This window comes from Dermacentor silvarum, chromosome 2, assembly GCF_013339745.2.
Source record: "Dermacentor silvarum isolate Dsil-2018 chromosome 2, BIME_Dsil_1.4, whole genome shotgun sequence".
Classification (NCBI taxonomy): domain Eukaryota; kingdom Metazoa; phylum Arthropoda; class Arachnida; order Ixodida; family Ixodidae; genus Dermacentor; species Dermacentor silvarum.
In genome coordinates this window covers 26,487,743-26,509,942 of record NC_051155.1, presented here as the reverse complement: position 1 = coordinate 26,509,942, position 22,200 = coordinate 26,487,743, and the positions used below count along the sequence as shown (strand labels likewise).

At 48.8% G+C, this 22,200-nt stretch overlaps 2 protein-coding genes across 2 annotated transcripts; one reads left to right on the top strand and one right to left on the bottom strand.

Moving 5' to 3' along the window:
- The first annotated feature begins 566 nt into the window (after nucleotides 1-566).
- On the top strand, nucleotides 567-6,213 carry LOC125943387 (uncharacterized). The gene is made up of 4 exons (XM_049662676.1): nucleotides 567-581; nucleotides 2,133-2,309; nucleotides 4,579-4,748; nucleotides 5,597-6,213. Exons 1-4 carry the CDS (start codon nucleotides 567-569, stop codon nucleotides 6,024-6,026), a joined length of 792 nt encoding a protein of 263 aa, XP_049518633.1. The 3' UTR covers nucleotides 6,027-6,213.
- Nucleotides 6,214-9,984: 3,771 nt separating this feature from the next.
- Nucleotides 9,985-21,868, bottom strand: LOC119439936 (putative nuclease HARBI1). The gene is made up of 3 exons (XM_037704899.2): nucleotides 21,325-21,868; nucleotides 17,909-18,071; nucleotides 9,985-10,120 (listed from the first exon to the last, which is right to left on the bottom strand). Exons 1-3 carry the CDS (start codon nucleotides 21,866-21,868, stop codon nucleotides 9,985-9,987), a joined length of 843 nt encoding a protein of 280 aa, XP_037560827.2.
- Nucleotides 21,869-22,200: the final 332 nt, after the last annotated feature.

Genomic DNA, 22,200 nt, shown 5'->3' with positions numbered 1-22,200 from the left:
AACCGTAGGCGGCAAGTTGGGCGGGCTGGAGGGCCTCGTCATTGACGTTTTGAGCCGGACCGGCCCAGGCTACGCGCCAGTGGATTTTTTCGCGGATGACGCCGAGGTGCGTAGCGTTTTGTGCTGCTATGTGGACCGGTTTGGTGAAGTTACACTGTTCAGAGCTGGTGAATGTTTTACTGCAGTGTGCTTACGTCTGTTTTTTTTTGCAATTCAAATCAAATCAAATCAAAATCACTTTATTTCAGGGCATTTCCTGCGGAGACAGAGACTAAAGGCAGAAAGAGCCTGACAGGGCCCCTGCCCCCGTTCAGTTCATAGAGCATTTACTCGTGCAATAACGTATACAATGAGGTGCGCATTATATAAAAATTGCAGTTGCTCTCAATGTACAGCCGAAGGAAAAAAAGTGAATTATAGTACATCAGATAACAAGCATGAGATGCATACACATGCACACAGATCACGCAGATAGATATATACATATACACAATGTTCACACAGGATTCATGTGTAAGATATCTAGTAGGCCTGCTTATCGTGTTACAAATATGTAGAGAATTATTATGCACCAGTACACTGTGCGTACAGAAGATAAAAAAAGAAGAAAATGAGAAAATGCTATGAATACAGTAGAGACTAATGTAAAACAGTCTACAGTACACATGCTGTTGTGACAAGAAACGTTTTATACATCCTTTTAAGTTTACCAGGGCTATCTGCGCAATTTATTATGTCTTTCTATTTATTTAGAATCTGTATAGTTCATATGTTAACGATTGTTTTCCGTAATTTGTCCTAACCTTAGGAAGCCTCCCTCTATGCTGCCTAAACTCGTATTGATGTTCAAATGCCATATCAGTGTCTTTGTATATGTTTGTGGCGTTTATATGCTGCACTAATTTATAAAGATAAACTTGATTGGCCATAAGCAGGTTGTGTTTCACAAATAACTCGCTTGTACGTAAGTCACGGATATCTCCTACATAATTTTTAAAAGTACGTAGTACGCGCTTTTGTAGTACCATTAATCTATTATAGTTGCGCAGAGTGGTGGTACCCCATACTAGCGAACAATAGGCAATCTTACAATATACTAAAGTGTAATAAAGAGTTTTTTTTTTAAGCCGAAGCGGTATTAGTGTAGAAATCTTTCTAATGCATCCTATTGATCGAGCTATATCGACTACCAAATGGTCCACCTGACATGACCATGACAAAGACTCTTGGAACGAAATGGCTAGAAATTTTTGCTCATTCTTTGCTGAATACTCTCGGTTCCATGCGTAATATGCATGACATGTTGGTCGCGTTTATTTGGAGGAGAAAAAATGATGTATTTGGTTTTAGAGGCATTTAATTGTAGACAATTATCATTTAGCCATTCGGATAGGTTTTGTAAATAATGATTAGTCTTTTCTTGAAGTGCACGTTTCGTCCGTGAAGTAAAAATATGCTTGTATCGTCCGCAAACATTACTATATCAAGAGTGTTGTCAATCTGAGTTATGTCATTGATGTATAACAAAAACAGGGTAGGACCTAATACTGATCCTTGGGGTACTCCATTTGTTACATTTAACGATGTAGAGGAATAATTATTAACATCTGTAAATTGGAAGCGTTTCTCAAGATAGCTGGCTATTAATTTCAATGACATGGCACGTATTCCATAACATTGAAGTTTTAGAAGTAGTGTACTATGGTTAACCGAATCAAACGCTTTTCGCAAATCTAGAAAGAGCCCTAATGTATAATCCTTATTTTAGATACTTTGAATGATTTTGAATACTTTGAATGAGTAGCGCTTGTTGCGAACCAAATTGCGAACGAGATATGATATTATATTTCTCTAAGAACTTTGTTATGCGATCATTAATTGCCCATGTTATATCGTCATGCACCGCGCGTGCCTATGAATCTGGGCACCTGATGCAATCACTTTCTACCCTCGTTCTCTATTTTGTCCCTTCCCCTCTTTCTTGCTGTGTGCTATATATTGCACGCGATACCTGCAATGAACGCCCTTTGCTCGGTTGCTCTGCTTGAGATTACATGGTCACTTCAGTGGCGACGAGGATGGGATGAGCCTGCCGCCCCACCAGCGACACCCCGGTAGCCATGGCCGGATAGGCAAGCCCACCACAGTTCGAGGAAGCTACGGACCACTGGCCGGCATATCTAGTGCAGCTAGAAGCTTTCTTCGAAGGCAACGGCATCACGGAAGAAAAGAAGAAGCGAACATTGCTCGTAGCAGGGCTGAGCACCCACACTGTGGCCGTCGTCAGTGGACGCTGCGCGCCAACAAAGGTGAACGAGCTGTCGTACAAAGAAGCACTCGACATACTGCAGAAGCATTTTTCGCCCAGCCAGAATGAAATAGCCCAATCCTACAAATATTTCTCACGCAACCAGATGCCTGGAGAGCCAGTCAGAGATTTTCTTGTAGCCATTCGGCAATTGGCGGATACCTGCAACTTCGGCGCTTCACTTGACAAGATGCTCGGGACCGGATAGTTTGTGGCTTGCAAGATAACTCAGTACGTCGTCAACTGCTTGCGAAAGCATCCTTAACAAGAGGCGAAGCAGAGGAAATCGCTTTAGCAGTGGAAATGGCGGAAGAAAACGTGAAGACGCTGAGAACGGCGCCTGAAGACGAAGGCGTACACGTGTTGAGAAACATGTATGCATGACGTGAAAGTCGGGAGGCCAGGCCACCATGTTTTAGGTGTGGAAAAACAGGGCACGACTCAAGAACCTGCCGGTTCCGCTCGTCGAAGTGTTACCAGTGCCAACAGCGCGGTCATGTTCGCAAGATGTGTCCCGGACAAGCAGACAGCAGAACGAGGGAACCGTTAAAGTGGCCACACCAGCAAATTAATGCCGTGCATCCGTCAGCAGGAAACAGCAACGATCCGGGTTCAGAAGCTCTGTTCCTCGTTGAAACGACAGATAATTTTGTTGGAAACATTCACACCGTAAAGGCCATAATGCGCACTCTCCTTTGGAATGGAATAGCGATCAAGATGCAGCTGGACACAGGGTCCCCGGTTTCTATCATCACTTGGCCCACCTACGTACAGCATCAAGATGCCTGGCCGAACCTGCAGGAATCGCCGCTCAAGTTGTCATGCTTCCTTGGACCACTGCCGGTGCGCGGCCAGTTACAACTCGATGTTTCCTTGGGTTCGAAGACCACAAAAGCCACATTAGCTGTGCTGGGGTGTTCCGGGCCGAACTTGTGCGGCCGGGACGTCATGACAGCGCTGGACCTTCTTGGGGAGCCGGTGCTCAGCGCAACGCAAGAAGGTGAGAGTGCAGCCATTCGTAAAGTTGGCAATGCCGTTGAGGTCTTGTTAAAAGAATTTTCTGATGTGTTTCGACCCGAGTTAGGGCGCATAACGGGACCGCCCGCCCGTTTGCCATTGCGTGACGATGCTGTTCCTCGGTTCTGTAAGGCGCGGCAGGTGCCGTACGCGTTACGCTCAAAAGTGGATGCCGAAATTGATCGATTAGTTGAAAATGGAATTCTTGCCCCGGTCGCACACTCGGAGTGGGCGGCACTCGTGGTGGCGGTGGTAAAGCGAAACGGGAACATTCGCTTATGCGGTGATTTCAAAACTACTGTCAACCAAGCCTGCCACACGATCCAGTATCCTCTCCCGCGCATTGAGGACATCATGGCGACGTTGAACGGCGGCGAAGTTTTTACAACTATTGATCTCCGGGACGCCTACAATCAAATTACGTTAGACGAAGAATCGCAATCGCTCACGACGGTGAATACGCAGAAGGGCATTTCATGCTTCACCCGCCTTCCGTTTGGAGTAGCCTCTGCGCCAGCGCTCTTTCAGCAACGCATGGAAACAATTTTACAAGGGCTGCCTGGGGTGCAGGTCTATTTAGACGACGTAATCATTGCAGAAAAGCGGAATGATGCCGCCACCTTACGCCGAGTGCTGGGAAGATTTCGCGAGTTCGGGGTGCGGCTGAATCGGGAGAAGTCAAGATTTCGTGAGAATGAGGTTGATTTTTTGGGTTACAAAATCGACGATAAAGGCGTGTATGCCAAAAGGGAAAATTTGAGGCTATTCTGGACGTCGAGACACCCACGGGAGTGCCCGAGTTGAGGTCATTTTTGGGTATTGTCACCTATTACCAAAAGTTTCTACCGCAGGCAGCCACGATCCTTGCACCTTTGTACGAACTATTGCGCGCCAGGACGGAGTTGAAGTGGGGCGTTGCTCAGCAGCAGGCGTTCGAAGAGGTCAAAGCACTGATAAGGAAAGCAAAGTTTCTTGCCCATTACGACCCGGACAAACCGTTCGTACTAGAATGTGACGCTTCAGCAGTCGGCATTGGAGCCGTTCTTTCTCACGGCACAGCTGAGGGGATGAGGCGACCCATTGGCTTCCGCTCCCGCATACTCACGAACGCAGAGCGGAAATGTGCACAGCTTGAAAAGGAAGCCCTGGCATTAGTGTTTGGAGTAGCGAAATTCCGGGCATATCTGTTGGGTAGGAAATTCACACTCCTGACTGATCACAAGCCTTTAGTCAGCATTTTCAATCCAGATAAGCCGGTTCCAGCCATGGCGGCCGCCCGCATACAACGGTGGGCCCTCCAGTTGAGCACGTACTCCTACATCGTCAAGTTCAAAGACGGCAAGGCGAATGTTCCGGCGGACGCACTCAGCCGCCTGCCGCGGGCAGCACCTTCCAGGGAAGTGTCCGGAGACGAGGACGGCGCTGATGACTGTGAGTACGTACTTCTCACCGCCGGTTTGGACGGTAGAGTGCTGTCAGCCAAACAACTGGCCCGCTATACGGCCGAAGATGAGGAGTTACGTTTGGTGCAGAAGTGGGTGCAGGAAGGCTGGCCTCGGCATTTAGACGCGAACCAAGTAACGCGGAAGCCTTACCTATTCCGGAGGGACGAGCTAACTGTGAGAGAAGGTCTGGTGTTCTGGGGCCACCGAGTCGTCGTGCCTAAAGCAGCCAGGAACGCAGTGTTGCAGCTTATTCATGAGACACGTCAAGGAATCACCGCGATGAAGAGACTAGCTCGGTCGCTGCTCTGGTATCCCGGCATTGATAAAGAGATTGAGCAGCTCGGTAAGACGTGCCACTTATGTGTTCAAGCTGCACCGATGCCTCCACACCAGGTACCAGTTCCGTGGCCGGAAACCAGGCAGCCGTGGTCGCGTCTGCACGTTGATTTTGCCGGTCCGGTGGATGGCTACATGCTATTAATTGTGGTCGATTCCCACAGTAAGTGGATGGAAGCTGTGCCTTTGAGAACTTCCACTGCTGGGACAACCATAGATGCCCTGCGCACCCTCTTTAGCACGTTTGGGTTGCCGCGCACAATCGTCACAGATAATGGGCCACAGTTTACAAGCCGGGAATTCCAGATTTTCACTACGGTGAATGCAATAAAGCACGTGCGCACTGCACCATATCACCCTCAATCGAATGGGTTGGCAGAACGAGCGGTGCGTATACCATAAAACAAAGCCTACAGAAAAACAGGCAAGGATCCATGCAAACGCGGCTGGCGAGGATCTTGCACAACTACCGACGAACGCCGCTGTCGGGCGGAAAAACGCCGGCTATGATGCTGATGGGGCGTGAGCTACGCTCCCGATTAGACAATTTGTTGCCGTCAGAAAAAGAGCGCGACAGTTACCCCTTTGCCAATGATTTCTTGCAGAAGGATGAACCAATTTGGGTGCGAAACTACGGTTGCCTCGGAGACCCATGGACTCAAGCACGGGTCCAAACAACAGAGGGGTCGCGTATGGTGACCGCCGAGGGACCAGAGGGCGAACTAATGCGACGACACTTGGACCAAGTGAAACCGCGTGTTGTGGTGCAGGACTCTGAGCAAGTGCAGCCGCGTCTCTCAGCCGAAGGTGACAGAGCCATCGACAAGACCGCTAGTGCTGATACGACGGATGGGACCACAACCCTGGGACTACGAAGGTCGACCCGTTCGAGACGTCCCCCTGACAGGTTCTCACCTTAAGAGAAGAGAAGACTGTTATATCGTCATGCACCGCGCGTGCGTATGAATCTGGGCACCTGATGTAATCACTTTCTACCCTCGTTCTCTATTTTGTCCCTTCCCCTCTTTCTTGCTGTGTGCTATATATTGCACGCGATACCCGCAATAAACGCCCTTTGCTCGGTTGCTCTGCTTGAGATTACGTGGTCACTTCAGCCCACTCAAAGACTTTTGATAAAACAGGTAATACCGATATTGGCCGATAACTTGTAAGGGCGTTTTTCTCTCCGGATTTGTGTACCGGAACAACCCTTGCTGTTTTCATTCAGTTGGTAAGGGATGATACCAGTGTCGAACATTAGGTTAATAATATGGGCGAGAACATTTTTTAGTAACCTGGAAACATACTTTACTGGTTCAGCCCTAAATTCGTAATAACCAGCGGCGACATCATTTTTTATTCCATTAAGTAACTCTTCAGTCTCTTGCCGGGAGACGTGATACAGAACAAACGAATTTGGTAAAGAACTGATGTGTCTGGTTGGTTGATGACTGCCTCTAATTGAGCTATCTGCCTTCCCTGATTCTATAAAATACTCATTGAAGGTGTTAGAAAATGCTGCCATGCTCTCGCATTTCCATTTATCTCAATCTCTTGTACGCTGGTTGTTGCATTTTTTCTACTTGTCAATCTGTTTACTGTTCCCCATATCTTTTTCACATTAGTTTTATGGCGAAGAAACAAACGTTCATAATAATTTCTTTTGCTTTCTTTAGATGTGAAGTTAGTTTATTTCGAACTTTTTGAACTCCTTAAATAGGTTTACATAGGCGTAATAATAAAAGTATGATACATCTTGTTTTTTTCTCTTATTCTTCTGTATAGTGCAGGTTTTCTTATTGCTTTCTTATTCTTTCGGCCACATTGTAAAGGAAACGCCTCATCATAACTTACTTTGAACTTGTTATAGAAGTTCTCGTAAGCATCATTAGGATCATTGCAGTCATACACGCTAGTCCAGTTTAAAAAAATTATGGGGTTTTACGTGCCAAAACCAGTTCTGATTATGAGGCACGCCGTAGTGGGGGACTCCGGAAATTTAGACCACCTGGGGTTCTTTAACGTGCACCTAAATCTAAGGTGCACGTTAAAGAACCCCAGGTGGTCTAAATTTCCGGAGTCCAGTTTATTTCCTCCACCAAAGAAAAAAAAATTTTGAGTGATTTGTCATTTATCATTCGATACTTGCTTACTTCAAGATGTCTGCGTGTGAAGTGATCAGTAACACAAAACACGGGCAGATGATCGCTTATGTCGCTAACTATCACTCCACCCATTAGTTCTGATACACTGATATTCGTAACACAGATGTCTATGGTTGTACCTGTTTTAGGACCAATACGCGCGGGAACCGAAACCAAATTCTAACATCTGTATGACATAATTAGACTCTTATAATTCATCGCGTACTGGTCATTACTGACCGTATTTATATTTATATCACCAACAACGAAAAAAAGTAACTTGTTTGTCTGAAAAAACTGCAACAATTGCTCAAGGAAGTCTCAGAAGTCACGTTTAGAACAAGCTGGTTCCCTATATAAGGCAGCAAGCTGAAATTGAGATGTTTTTATAACTAAGAATTCAGCACTTATATTTGTAATTGTGTGCTCCTCAATAATGCTGTAAGCATAGCTATGATTGATATATACCACCACACCCCCTCCTCTTTTCCTTACGCGGTCCAAGCGTATGCAGGTGTAATTGTTAATGACGGTTGTATCATCGGTAATAGTCAGCCAAGCCTCTGTAAAAACAATGACTAATTCTCAGCACGAGAGACTCCAAGAAAATTTGTAAGCTGTCAAGCTTGCTTTCTATACTTTTAATGTTGAAATGAATCAAAAAGAAGTTAGATTGCTTGGTTGTAAATGTGTTGTTAAATATTTCTGATGTGTATACATCACACGTGATCATCTACAGTAAAGAGAAAGAAAGCCTATAATTAGCAGATGCAATCTTTAGTTCATTTTTGCAAGGTCATCGGAAGAAGAGATTCGCCAGGACACGACTATCTTCGTCTTTCCTTGCTAGGACCTTGCCTCCTGCTATCCACATGAATTTCCATTTGAGCTCTTTCTTCTTTGCCACTGTTGCTCCAAGCAACTGCTTGTTGTGACGCGACAAATGTTCATTGACGAAAATTGCACTTTTATCACCAACTAAGCCAACGTCGTTTGCCCCAATTCTCATTTTCTTAGCCCTGGCTAGTATCGAGTCTCTCTTAGCACGCCTCACAAAACGAACAACAATGTTCTTGGTTGTTCAGTTCACAGTTGGGACTCTATGGCATATATCAATGTCCCTCTCATCAACTGGCTAACTGACTAGTTCACAGATTTTTCAAACCGCTACTAAAGAGTCGCACTCGTCCGGAACACCTTTAATCTCAAGGTTGTTACTTCTTTGATACTGTTCTAACTCTTCTAATTTCAGACTTAACTGTTTGTTTTCAGCTTTTAGTTTTTGATTCTCAGAGACCAAGCTTTTTAATTCATCTCTTAGTGCCTTTAGATCTTGAGTTACATCTTTGACATCGTCACATGTGTCACTGCAGTGCTGAACAGACTTTTTCAGGTCCCTGAGTTCAGCACGCATTTCCCGCGTAAATTCGACAAATAAGGCTGCTACATCACTTTCCCCCTCCTTTCCTTTCCCCGGCGACATTTTACAATAGCAGAAGTATCAATCCAATCACTTTCGTACAAAAAAGACAACGACAACAGGCATGTTCGGCAGCAGCGCAGAGTTGCAAAGACGATTTCAAAGAAAATCGACACTATTTCTCACCTGCAAAGGATGCAAATTTTTCGTTAGCGTGTGCACGATTCAATGCGCTGCCGCCGAACGGGACGCCTGGGCTGAAGGGGACCGTATTTAAGCCGTCGGCCGTCAGGAAGGTACAGCAACGCCCCCAGCTATCTTCGTCACGTGGTAGAGCCTTGACGGTCGCATCAGATCTTATCTGCAGCGCGGATTATCTCGGCCGCTTCTTGAGATGGCTGCAAAGGATGCAGATTTGTCGTCAGCGTGTGCACGATTCAATGCGCTGCCATCGAACTCCAAGAAAATTAAGAACACATGCCAGCATATGATATCCATACTTTGCAGAATGAAAATCTGGCCCCACTAGAATAACATAAGAAACCAATGCTGTTCAGAAACGTCCTGTGATTGATTGTATGGTTCGTTCCTCCATGAAGCATGTGTAGTCACGAGTAAGTCAGTTGATTCATCAAGCATGTTCTGTACAGAGTGAATAAATCTGAATAGGCTTGGCAAACAGTTCATGGAACTGAAGCAACAATTACAGTACTGAAATCATATTCATCGGGTGCAACGCTCACACAGTGTGTCTACTATGCTTTGTTGTTGCAGCAGGCAAGCTCCAGTGAGGAGGAGGCCGCTACCGCCCGCGTGCCCCTCCCGCGTGCCCCTCCCGACAGCCCCACCCCAAGGGTCCGTGCACAGAGCCGGGGACGAGCGGCACTGCACGTAAGGCACTTTAACAGCAATTGCAATGCGAAACCTTCAGAACAAAGTACTGCCTGTTGTGAACTTTTAAACAGAAAAAATATATTTCACATAGTCACCTACAAATAAACGCAGCTAGTCCCTGCCATAATGTGACTGTGCAAGACGAAACTATATTCTGTTTGACTAATCATACCACTTGTAATGCAGCTTTTGTAGTGTTCAAGTTGTGGTGTAGAAATATATATTGGTGCAGCATTTCGTAGTGATGTGGCGTAGCTTTATTTATTTATCCAAATGTAAGGTTTATATTGCCTACAGTTTGTTGCCGGGAATAGTTTCCTATCTTTCTATCTATGATAATGAACCAGTGAATGTTCAACATAGAAGGGCACGACAATTTTTTTATCCTCTTTGCCGATTTAATTTTTAGCGATCATCAGCTCAGCAGCAGCCCCGCAGGCCACCTCGACAGCAGCAGCCACTGGAGGATGCGGCCTTCAGGGCAGCAGCTGAATAAGCCAGGCAGGGGCAGCTGGCGGAGGCATCAAACTTGGAGGCCGTCAGCTTCCACCGGATGCTGCTTGATCAAAACAGGAAGACACGTACAACTCGCCCAGGTTGCCATTTTTAAAAAGGGATTAGTGTGCAGGTTAATGTAACTTACAACCTGCTTATTCGTGAGTGGTATCTGTATTCCTTGGGCTGAAGTGTTCATTGGTTCGTGTACTTATGTGCCCTCTCTGAGGTGCTTTTTCATTCTGTTACTTGGCACGTTACAAAACATTTCCATGGTTTCATGTACCACCACAGCATGTTCATTTTTTGTAGGTCAATTCAACTTATCACCGACATTGACTTCGTAGTGACACAGGTGGCTCGGTAACATTTTCTGTCTTTCAACATGTTTGTAACATAACAGATCATATACAGTTTACACTTCAACTTCTCACGTCATATGGATACGCTCTCTCTGCCCTCTAGAGTAACCGAGCTGAAAGTAACCCTTGCAAACACTGTGAAACGAAAACATTTATTTCGTATCCTGTAGCTGCAGTAAGTGCTCTTTTTTTCGCAGCATAATCAGCAGCTGGTGGAGGAGCTGGGCGCCTTCCTCGCGGTGCAGCAGCAGCTGGCGGTGGAGATAAGGGTCTTGCGGGAGGCGACTGCCCTCGCCCATGGCCTCCGCGAGCCGCGTCAGCCGTAGTGGTGACAGTTTTCACCATTACATGTTCTTTTATTATGTTGTTCTTTTTTTAATATGTTGGGTTTCGCATAATGATAAATTTATTGCAATTTTTTGTTATGTGTAGTTTCACTTGCTGAGCAAGTTTGTCTCAGTGAGAATGGCAGTGAGTGAACTGTATGTCTAATGTTTCGTTTAATTCTTTTGGTTAGGTATGTGTTTTCGTTTTGGTGTTTATGCGCTATTTAAGTATTTGCTGCTTTTCGAGGAACATTTTGACTATGTGGTCACTTTTATTTTAGCCACAACAGTGTTTCACACACAAATGCTGTGATAACAGGTATTGAAATGCACTGTTATGATTTTAATTCTATATGTATGTCGTGTTTCCAATTTCAAATTTTTTGCCCTATGGAAGGCACAAGTGTACATGCTATTATTTCTTTTACCAACAAGTACCTGTTACTTGCAATATTTATTGTGATATATCAGGTGACCGTATTGGTGATAGCAATGCAATCTAGTCCCGCATTGTTGTTGAGAACAATTTTTGACACACCCAACGTAGCCATAGATGTGGTCATTATTTTACTACATTCACTGCTAGGCTGTTCTTGTTGGCATTGTTATATGGCAGATTATCAAAGTGCACAGTATTTTCTCACGTGTGTCATTCTTTAAAAGCGCATGACTGCAGTTTCACACTGGTGGTCTTATTATGACAGTAGTCATTGAAAATAACATCTATCTTGTGCTACAAACATGGCGGCAGGACTTCCAACACCTTTTGTGCTGTGAAGTTTCTGGGTGAACGCGAATGGTTGTGGATGAGCCCAAAGAAAAACAATATCAATGTCAGACATTTCTGTGATTTAATGTGTGCCAGCGGCCTCTCACAATGTATTAGATCCCATTTAGTGGAAACCGTACTGTCACTTTGGCACCGTGAAAGCGTACCCTGTGTACATTGATTTGTATCATGATGACTGTTATTCACTTTGAATAAACATGACACTGAAGATATGTTGCAATTGTTTATTTACTGTGAGGACGTTACGAAATGAGTTTCAAGAACATCGCTGGCACTTAATATGACTATTTACAAATATATTGCTACGGAACCGTATTTGCCTTGACGAAGAGGCGAGCAGTGTGAAGACGACGACGAAGATTAGAGGCTACTGCGGGCTGTGGCTTCTTGGCCAAGTGCGGCGCATTTCTTTGTAAATATACTTGTATATAGCTTTTCGTCTGCGTCTTCCTACGTAACATATCTGGTGGAGGTGGACGTTCCCTGTACCTCGTCACGGAGCTTCGCAGTGGACGGTACGTCGAGTCTTCCGTCATGGCTCCCGCCGACGACAGCTCGACTCCGCCAGCTCCGACACCTGCTGCCACTTCGACGACCTACATCGCTCTCCCCGCTTCCCGCGATCCTGGCGTATTCTCGGGCAAAGATGGGGAAGACGTCGACGACTGGATCAGCCTGTACGAACACGTCAGCCGCAATAACCGGTGGGACCCTACTATCATGCTCGCCAACGCACTCTTTTACCTCGGTGGCACACCTCGAGTTTGGTTTCGGACACACGAAGAGGAGATCACCAGTTGGGATTCGCTTAAGCAAAAGCTCCGAGACTTGTTCGGAAACCCCTACGGTCACCAACTTGCCGCGCAGAGGGCGTTATCCGGCCGTGTGCAGATGTCCACAGAGCCCTACGTCACATACATCCAAGACGTCTTGGCTCTGTGCCGCAAAGTTGACGCACACATGACTGAGCCAGACAAGGTTTCCCACATCCTCAAAGGCATTGCCGATGACGCCTTCAACTTGCTCGTATTCAACAACGTGGCGACCGTGGATGCAGTTATAAAAGAGTGTCGCCACCTGGAACTCGCTAAAAGCCGACGTATCGACCAGCAGTTTGCCCGTCTGTCCAACACCCCAGCGACATCTTCCTGTGCCGACGCTCCTCGTCCCAACAACACTGGTGATGTTACCAGGATCGTCCGGCGTGAGATTGAGGCCGCCTATCCGGCTGCCTTCGACTCCAGCTCCTCCAACGCACCTGCAGTCACGGTTTCCCTGATCCAGGCAGTTGTCCGCCAGGAGTTCGCGAACATGGGTCTTCACACCGTCTGCTCGGCCCATCGCCCTGATACCCATCCGGCTTCTTCGATTACGCCCCGTCCCACATCTTATTACCCACCACGTTTCCGCAACCCATCTGAATGGCGCACTGCTGACGACAAGCCCATTTGTTTTCACTGCCGTAGAATCGGGCACATTTCTCGCCACTGTCGCAGTCGTTGGAGTTCCCCGACCCGGTCTACTTATACTGCCTACTCTCGCCCAGGTGGCCCTTCTCGACCCTATGCAGCACGCTCCGATAATGCCGCCACTGATTCTCCTGCGCCGAACCGCCCCTATTCTCGTTCGCCTTCGCCCCAACGACGACAATCTCGCTCTCCTCAGCCCCGTCGCTCCTATTCGCCGACTCCCTTCGGACGCCGCTCCCAGCCGGAAAACTAGACGATGCAGCGCCTCGAGGTGACGCTGCATTGCTCCCTACGCCGCCAAATCCTCTACTGACGTTGCCCACTCATCTGAACCTTCTTGACGTGCAAGTCGACGGTGTTTCTGTATCTGCTCTTATAGACACTGGGGCGCATGTATCCGTAATGAGAGCTGACCTTCGTAACCGGCTGAAGAAGATACTCACACCCCCCACGACGCCTGTTGTCCGTGTCGCCGATGGCGGAACAGCCCCCGTAATTGGTATGTGTGCCGCCCGCGTCTCCTTCGCCGATCGCTCCACTATCGTGCTATTCACAGTCATCGCCCACTGTCCCCACGACATCATCCTCGGCTTGGACTTCCTCTCCGCGCATTCTGCTCTCATCGACTGTTCCGCCAGTACTCTCCGCCTTGACCTGCCTGTTCTGGATCCCTCTGAACCACACCCTAGTCGCCTCAGTTCCGTCGACTTCGTTCGCTTGCCACCTTCGGCACTGACCTACGTTGACTTAGTGTCATCCCCACCAGTGCCCGACGGTCACTACATCGCGGCTCCCATGCAAGACGTCCTGCTTACACACGGGATCACAGTGCCTCATACAGTTTTATCTATTACGGCGAATTGCGTCTGCCTGCCCGTGGTCAATTTTGGCTTGACGGCACAAGTGCTGCCACGCGGGATGTCTCTGGCCCAGCTTTGCTCATTCGAGGATCACTCAGTAGCATCTACTGCAGTAGACGACAATTCAGCCGATCCTCCTCTACCATCGCAGTCGGCAACTTGTGCCATTGCCGACTTACAGAAAATGATTGCGCCCGACATGCCGTCCGAGCACGCTCGTGAGCTCTACCGCGTTTTGTTATCCTATCACGATATTTTTGACTTTAACGATCGTCCCTTGGCCCAAACTACAGCTGTTAAACATCGCATTAATACCGGCGATGCCCCTCCTATTCATCGCCGCCCGTATCGAGTGTCCCCAGGCTGAGCGTCAAGTTATTCACGCTGAAGTTCGCAAAATGCTTGCCAAGAACATTATTGAACCGTCGTGTAGTCCATGGGCGTCACCTGTTGTACTTGTAAAGAAGAAGGATGGCTCATGGCGCTTTTGCGTGGATTATCGGCACCTGAACAGGGTTACCAAAAAGGACGTGTATCCCCTACCTCGAATTGATGACGCCCTTGACTGCCTCCACGGTGCTCGCTATTTCTCCTCTATTGACCTTCGCTCCGGCTACTGGCAGATTGCCGTGGACGATCTAGAACGCGAGAAGACTGCTTTTGTAACACCCGACGGTCTTTATCAATTCAAAGTGATGCCTTTCGGTCTATGTAATGCTCCTGCCACTTTTGAACGCATGATGGACTCCCTTCTTCATGGCTTCAAATGGTCCACGTGCCTGTGCTACTTAGACGACGTTATAGTATTCTCCCCAACGTTCGCTACACACTTGGAGCGCCTCTCAGCAGTCCTGGACGTTTTTCGTAGAGCCGGTCTACAACTCAACGCATCGAAGTGCCAATTCGGCCGTCGCCAGATTACTGTCCTTGGACATCTCGTTGACGCGCACGGAGTGCAACCGGACCCAGGCAAGATCCATGCTGTTACGCACTTCCCTGTTCCGAAGTGTGTCAAAGATGTGCGGAGCTTCGTCGGCCTGTGTTCGTACTTCCGCCGTTTCGTGAAAAATTTCGCGGCAATAGCACGACCACTAACAGAGCTTTTGAAAAAAGACACTCCTTTCCAGTGGGGCGATAACGAGGCCTCTGCGTTCTCGCATCTAATCGCCCTCCTCATAACGCCTCCCGTTCTGGCCCACTTCGATCCTTCTGCGCCTACCGAAGTCCGTACTGATGCCAGCGGCCACGGAATTGGCGCGGTACTGGCACAATGCCAGCGCGGCAGCGACCGTGTTATCGCTTACGCCCGCAGGCTCCTTTCACCCTCCGAGCGCAACTATTCCATCACTGAGCGTGAGTGTCTGGCCCTAGTTTGGGCGGTTGCGAAGTTCCGTCCATACTTATATGGCAGGCCCTTTTCCGTTGTTACAGACCACCACGCGCTTTGCTGGTTATGCTCACTGAAAGATCCTACAGGAAGACTTGGTCGCTGGGCCTTACGCCTCCTAGAATATTCGTATACTGTTACCTACAAATCCGGCCGACTACACAAGGATGCTGACTGCCTGTCTCGCTACCCGGTAGACGAGCCTGACGACGCCGACAGTAGTAACGCCAACGGCATTTTCTCTGTGTCTGACTTCGCTAACATCGCCGATGAGCAGTACCGGGACCTATCGCTGCGAGCACTCATCGAGCGTCTGCGCTCTACACCTACCGACGCCTCCGTTCGCCGATATGTCCTCTACGGCGGCATTCTGTACCGAAGGAACTTCGTCCCTGATGGATCTGATCTTCTTGTCGTGCCAAAACATCTACGACGAACTGTGCTCTTTGAGATGCATGACGCACCCACTGCAGGCCATCTTGGGGTAACCCGCACGTACGACCGCGTCCGGCGCCGCTTCTATTGGCCTGGTCTCGCTCGCTCCGTCCGACGCTATGTTGCTGCCTGTGATCCCTGCCAGCGTCGGAAAACACCTCAGGTGCTACCTGCTGGTCATCTCCAGCCGATCACCGTCCCTGTGGAACCGTTCTTTCGTGTTGGATTAGACCTCCTCGGCCCCTTTCCCACGTCATCTTCGGGGAACAAATGGGTAGCCGTCGCAACTGATTACGCCACCCGATACGCTATCACGCGGGCTCTCCCTACCAGTTGCGCCACTGACGTCGCGGACTTTCTATTGCGTGACATTATCTTGGTTCATGGCGCCCCGCGACAGCTGCTTACTGACCGTGGTCGCAACTTCCTGTCGAAAGTTATCGCCGACATTGTGCGTTCCTGCTCCACTCAACACAAGCTGACTACCTCATACCATCCTCAAACGAATGGCCTGACGGAGCGGTTAAACCGTACCCTTACCGATATGCTGTCGAAGTACGTTTCCAAGGACCACCACGACTGGGACATTGCCCTTCCTTACGTCACATTTGCGTACAATTCTTCCCGGCAGCGACACCGCCGGATTTTCTCCATTTTATTTACTGTACGGTCGCGAACCGACCTTGCCCCTTGATACGGCACTTCCTCCTGCTGCGATCCCAACAAGCGAGTATGCGCGCGACGCCATCGCCCTCGCCGACCATGCACGCCAGCTTGCCCGTGCTCGACTGACGGCCTCGCAAACCACTCAGCAGCGTCAGTACAACGCCCGCCACCGTGACGTGCAGTTTTCGCCTGGTGCGCTCGTGCTCCTACGGTCGCCCTCTCGTCACATCGGGCTTTCCGAGAAGCTCCTTTCGCGATACACTGGGCCCTACCGCGTGCTGCGCCAGGTGACGCCTGTGACGTATGAAATTGAACCTGTGAGTTCGACCTCGCCGTCTACTCTGGCATCTAGTGATGTCGTGCACGTCAGTAGGCTCAAGGCCTACTACAGTGCTTCAGAGTCCGGCCTTTAATCGCTCCGGGACGGCGCTTTTGCCGCCGGGGGTAGTGCTACGGAACCGTATTTGCCTTGACGAAGAGGCGAGCAGTGTGAAGACGACGACGAAGATTAGAGGCTACTGCGGGCTGTGGCTTCTTGGCCAAGTGCGGCGCATTTCTTTGTAAATATACTTGTATATAGCTTTTCGTCTGCGTCTTCCTACGTAACAATATGTACAATTATACTACTATTTACAAATGAATACACATCCAAGGGAGCATCATGTGCTTGACATGCCAGGCGATGTGTGTCAGCACGACTTGGCCTGTTCAAAAGGAAGTGTTCGGAGGCTGTGTGGCAAGCTGCGGAGGGCCTGCAAGGTGTGCGAGAACAGTACACATGGTGGAGCGAAAAGCGTTGTGCTTTTCGCTCAAGAAGGAAGCGAGGAGACGAAGTCCAATATCCTCCCATGCACAGTGCAGACGGCGGTGACAGTGGCGGTGATGCCAGTAGATAAATGCATCAAGGTGACAGTAGCAACAGCAGCAGCAGCAAATCAAGCAGCAAACTCCTGCAGCCCAGAGAAGTGGCTACGACATTCTGATAATGACCACGACGTTGTCTATCCACAGCTACTAAGTGAAAGGCTCATGCAGTGTCGCAGTGAAATGATGCAATCATCTCGAGCAGTGACAGCTCATTGGTATAGGCTACGTAAAAGCAATGGTGGTAATTTAGCAGATTATATAAAACAACAGCACGCTATCCACCAATTGCCAATACGCCTTCACGTTGGTTCCTTCTCTTTATTAGGCATATGTGCCTGACACTGCAGGCACGTTTAGTGCTGCTGTCTGTGCTGCTGCCGACGCCACCGCCTTCGCACCCTTCGCAGGTAGTGCTGGTGCTGGTGCCGTGTGGTTCCGAATAATCGAATTATATTGTCCCGGGCAGCACATTCTTTCAGATAGGTACATTATGCGTGCTGCCCTCGCTCGGGGAACTCCCTGTGGGAGGGGGCCACCGTTTGCATCGTCACTGCTGCTGTTGCTGCTGTCGTCATCATCAACCTCATCAAACGCGCTGTCACCTTCATCAAGACACAGAATGTGCAACACTGCACACGCTGAAACGATGTTGGCTGCGCGGTCTGGTTCATAGTGGAGGGCGCGGACCTCTGAAGGCAGTGGAAGCGGCTCTTCAGAAGTCCAATGCAGCGCTCCACTACGGACCGCATGGAAGCGTGTGCAGTGTTGTACCTGCCTTCTGCAATGTAAGTGGGAGGATGGCCTGGGACCGGAGTCAGGAGCCACGGTTCCAGGAGGTAGCCGCTGTCACCTGCATGAGCGTAAAAATGGTATCAAATCAAATACGCATGGTTGAGGTAGTGAAGGATGAGTCATGTAACATACACCTACAACATAGAGGCTGTAATAAAATATTGTACAGACTGAGCACTTGATGCTGCTGTGATCAGCACAGATAGCAATAGCTGGTGGTAAATAGTAAAATTTATATTAATAGCATCCAGCAAGGTGGCCATTTGGCCGAGTTGTGGCCTGTATTCTCAAATGAATGTCAGTGTAAAAAATAATGGGGCAAGACAAACGTTCTGTACTTCATAATGAACACACCTAATAAAAATGAGCTTGCAATACAGCAGTTAATTGTCATTTCGCTTCGCGCCGGTACTCATTAAAAAATTTCACATCCCACCTATGTCACCTATAGTTAACAGGCTAGTATAATATAAGCGGTTAGGGCTTTCAAGATTCTCTTACGGCGGGAGTACACTTTATTGTGTCTGGCTCCTGAGCGCTCAGGAGCGAGCCGCTCTTTTCGCCTCGGCTCCCTCGCTCTTCAAAAGACCCGGCTCGTTCCTGAGCGCTCAGGAGTGGGCCGCTTTTTTGAAGACCGAGGGAGCCGTGGTTCAGAAAGTGAGCGGCGGTTCTTTCGGAGTGAGGAAACCGGTTCTCTCTTCTTGAATGAGCCGTGCCGAACCGTTCCGTCTGAGCTGGGTCTTCTGTTGGGTTTCGATGTTTTTCGATTTCTGACCGACGAATGGTGGCCAGTGTGGGCCGACTCACGCTACTGGTACTCGCTCGCAGTGTGTGGTGTGCGCAGCAGACCCCTTGGTTTTTTGTGCGTCTTATGGTGGGGCACCAGATGCCAACGAGGGGAGAAGTAAAGAAGTCTTAATTGGTAAAAAAAAAGGATGGTACCGTTCGTTGCCTGCTGCTGTTCGAACGATGTCGCATGACTCTCACCGATCGCACATCATGCGCTGGTCCAATAACACTTCGAAGATGGTCTTCCGTGTCTTTAAAGGGCCCCTAAACCACTTCAGATATTTTTTGAACATTTCAAGTAAACGCGCATCGAATTCAGAATGCCGTCGAGATCAACGATGCGAAACGCTGCAGCGCTACGCACTGCGGGAGCGCCACAAAAATAATAATAAAAAAAAAAACAATGCCATTCTCCACCCCTCGCCTTTCCGGTATCCCTAGCGGTCGTCACGATGTCAGCAGGGGGAATCTGGTGGTGTCAACTGCGGAAACAATGTCCATTGGTTGAACAAGAACCTACGACTTCCGGTTAGTCTGCTAGCAGGTACGCGCGCTTTCTGCTCTTCCTCGTCGTGTTGCTCGTTTGTGCGCCCTTGCGAATCGGCAATTACAGCCCGCAACGCAAGTGCCAAATCGCTCGCGTTCCAACACAGTCGTGCTTAGCGGTCTGATTAGCTCCGCGAACAGAGTGCGACAGTGTTGGCCTTTCCAGACGTGCGCGCAACACAGGGTCTATAGCGGTACGCTTCGCATAACACGGGCCGGCACCGCAGCAACAGCGGGAAGCCGAGAAGCGCTTAGTCCACGTTACCGGCACGGTAACTCATCGCATGCCGTTTGCCATTCGCGGGCCGCCGTTCGACAGCGGTTCTTGCTCGCGAACGGCGAGATTTCCTTGCCGTGCGTAGAGAGGATGAGACCGGGACTCATTTGTGCGGCAGATTCACCGCCGCTGATCGCTCGACGGCGCCGATATCGTCGCTAGGCCTTTTCTGGTTCCCTTCAAAGCTAAAACGGATGGCGCATTGAAATGAAATACCGACGCTCACAAGCCGCAATATTTTCTTATCGTTGTTATCGCTCTTCGCAATACTTGTACACAAAGAAGAAAAAATACGCTGATATTAGCGGCGCCATCGGCTGCGATGTGAGCACAGCCGAGCCCGTCGTCTCCCGGCTGCAGCTGATGTTTTCGTTGCCGATGGCGGAGGCGCGCAGGTTCGCGGGCGTCGATTGGGCCATTGATGGTGCAGCGGGCGGGTCGCCGGCCGAACTGCCGTCTACTTTGGACACCTCTCGCGCGGCAGACGCTCTACGGCACTGGCGGACGGTTCGCCGTCGGTATATGTGCCGCTACCGTGGACGTGACCGGAAGTATGCAGTGTTTTGAGAAGCGCGTAGGCGATGACGTATGTCACGTGACCTTTTGAGAAGAACTCGGCGAGGAGGGGAGACCAGCCGATGAGGAGAGTGGCGAAGGAAAGAGCGAAACGAACGAGGGCCGTTTTTCGATCATCAAACGCCTGACGCGTGTAACTCCGCTATTACGGCACCATTTCGAAAAATTCTAGCGTCTACGTGTTCGTTGTAGACTCGTGCACAACTGGAACACCACAATTAAATTTCGACCTCTGGGTGGTTTAGGGGCCCTTTAACCACAAGAGGTGAACGTACAGTTTACGTCTTGGTCTTCATTTGTGCTAATTAGTGTAGTCATCAAAATGTCGCCCATGGCATCCACTTCAGTGCATTTTCTGAGCGTGTATCATTAGCAAGTCAATAAAACGAGGCCAATGATCTGTTGTGTTGTAATAGTACTTCATTTCTTTTTTTTTCTTTTTTTTGTCCTGGTGTATGATGGCATGATCGCCAGTATTGCGCGTGCACTCAAGAGAAAAAAAAAAAACGAAAGTTACGTGCGGCAGTTTTGTGGATCTTTCGTATGATTTTTGTATTGTACTTCAAGAAATGATTTCTACATTTATTTTGCTTGGCGCTACAGCTTACTCATATATAGTGAACGTACGTATGTGAATAAATGAATAAAGTTGAAACATAATGTACAATCATTTTGTGTTCTTAGTTTGATAAAAGTTGATTTTAAAGTACTACAAAAACGGACAAGATTCTGTAATGACGATGAAGTTATATATATTTTTTTTGTGAAAAAAGTACGTCGCGTTCTGCCTGTCACAGTATCATAAGCATTTTATCCCCAATATCACAAAAGAAAGCTTCATTACAACTAAAAATTCACGCTTTTAATATATGTAAAAGTATTCTCTAAACATAGCGAAAATACCAATAACACGGTTATTAAATTATGCATATATAGTTTCTTTTTCCAAAGCCACATAACTATAGAATATGCATAACACAGGTTACACGTATAAGTGAACCGGTGAGCCGTTCAAATGAACCGGTTCATTTCAGTGAGCTGAGCCGTTCCGAGCCGCCCACTGAAGTGAGCCGTTTGGCCCATCTCTAGCTACGAAGGGCAAATTAGACAAACATGACGATACTTACGAACATGCTGTCAAGGGCATAGAAGCCTTTGCTGCACATGTATGCCGCCTTGTTGTCGCCCTTCGGTGCGATGATGGCAATAAGGCTGCCGTCCACGCAGCCGATGACGCCGGGAATGCAGCCGCGTCGGAGGAACCCTTTTTTCACGGCCGACTTTTCTTCCGACGTCCTAGGGATGTGGACCCACTTGTTACAGGTCCCGGCGTGAACGATTGCCTCCGCCACGCGTCGTACGCACTTGCTCACCGCAGGCTGCGTCACGCCAATTGTCTCCTCGCTCCCTACGGACCCCTGAAAGCTGCCCGTCGCGAAGAAACGCAACGCGCACACTTGTCGCTCCACCGACAGCGTTGTTGATCGCACGCCTCCGAGCTCCTCCGCCACTTCGTCGCACAGCCACCGCACAGTTTCCTTCCTCAGAAGAAAGTGCTGCCGAAACACATCCTCTGGCATGTCAAACGCGTCCTCGGCCTCCCTCCTTCCGCGCCTCCGCCCGAGCTGACGAGCCGCCGCCGCCAACATCAGCAAAAACGCCGCCATCTTTGATTCCAAACGGAACGCGGCACTCGCCGGTTATTCCGCGAACGCGATGTTTCCTGTTTTGATTGGCATGATTTAGCATAAGTAGTGCGTAAACGTCACTATGACGTGCCGGTTTTTGCGGTTTCGTGACGTCGCTTGACGCACCGGCTAAGTGGCCGCGGCGTCAGAAATATGAGCCAATCAGCGAGCGGCGATCGTGGATTTGGAATCAAAACAGTTTGGAATCATTTTACGTTATAGCTCCCCCTACACTGTGCATGTGCATGCCCGCTCAGTTCTCCCTATTGGGCAGCAGAAATAGGCGTCATTTGCCTTAATAAACCACTACT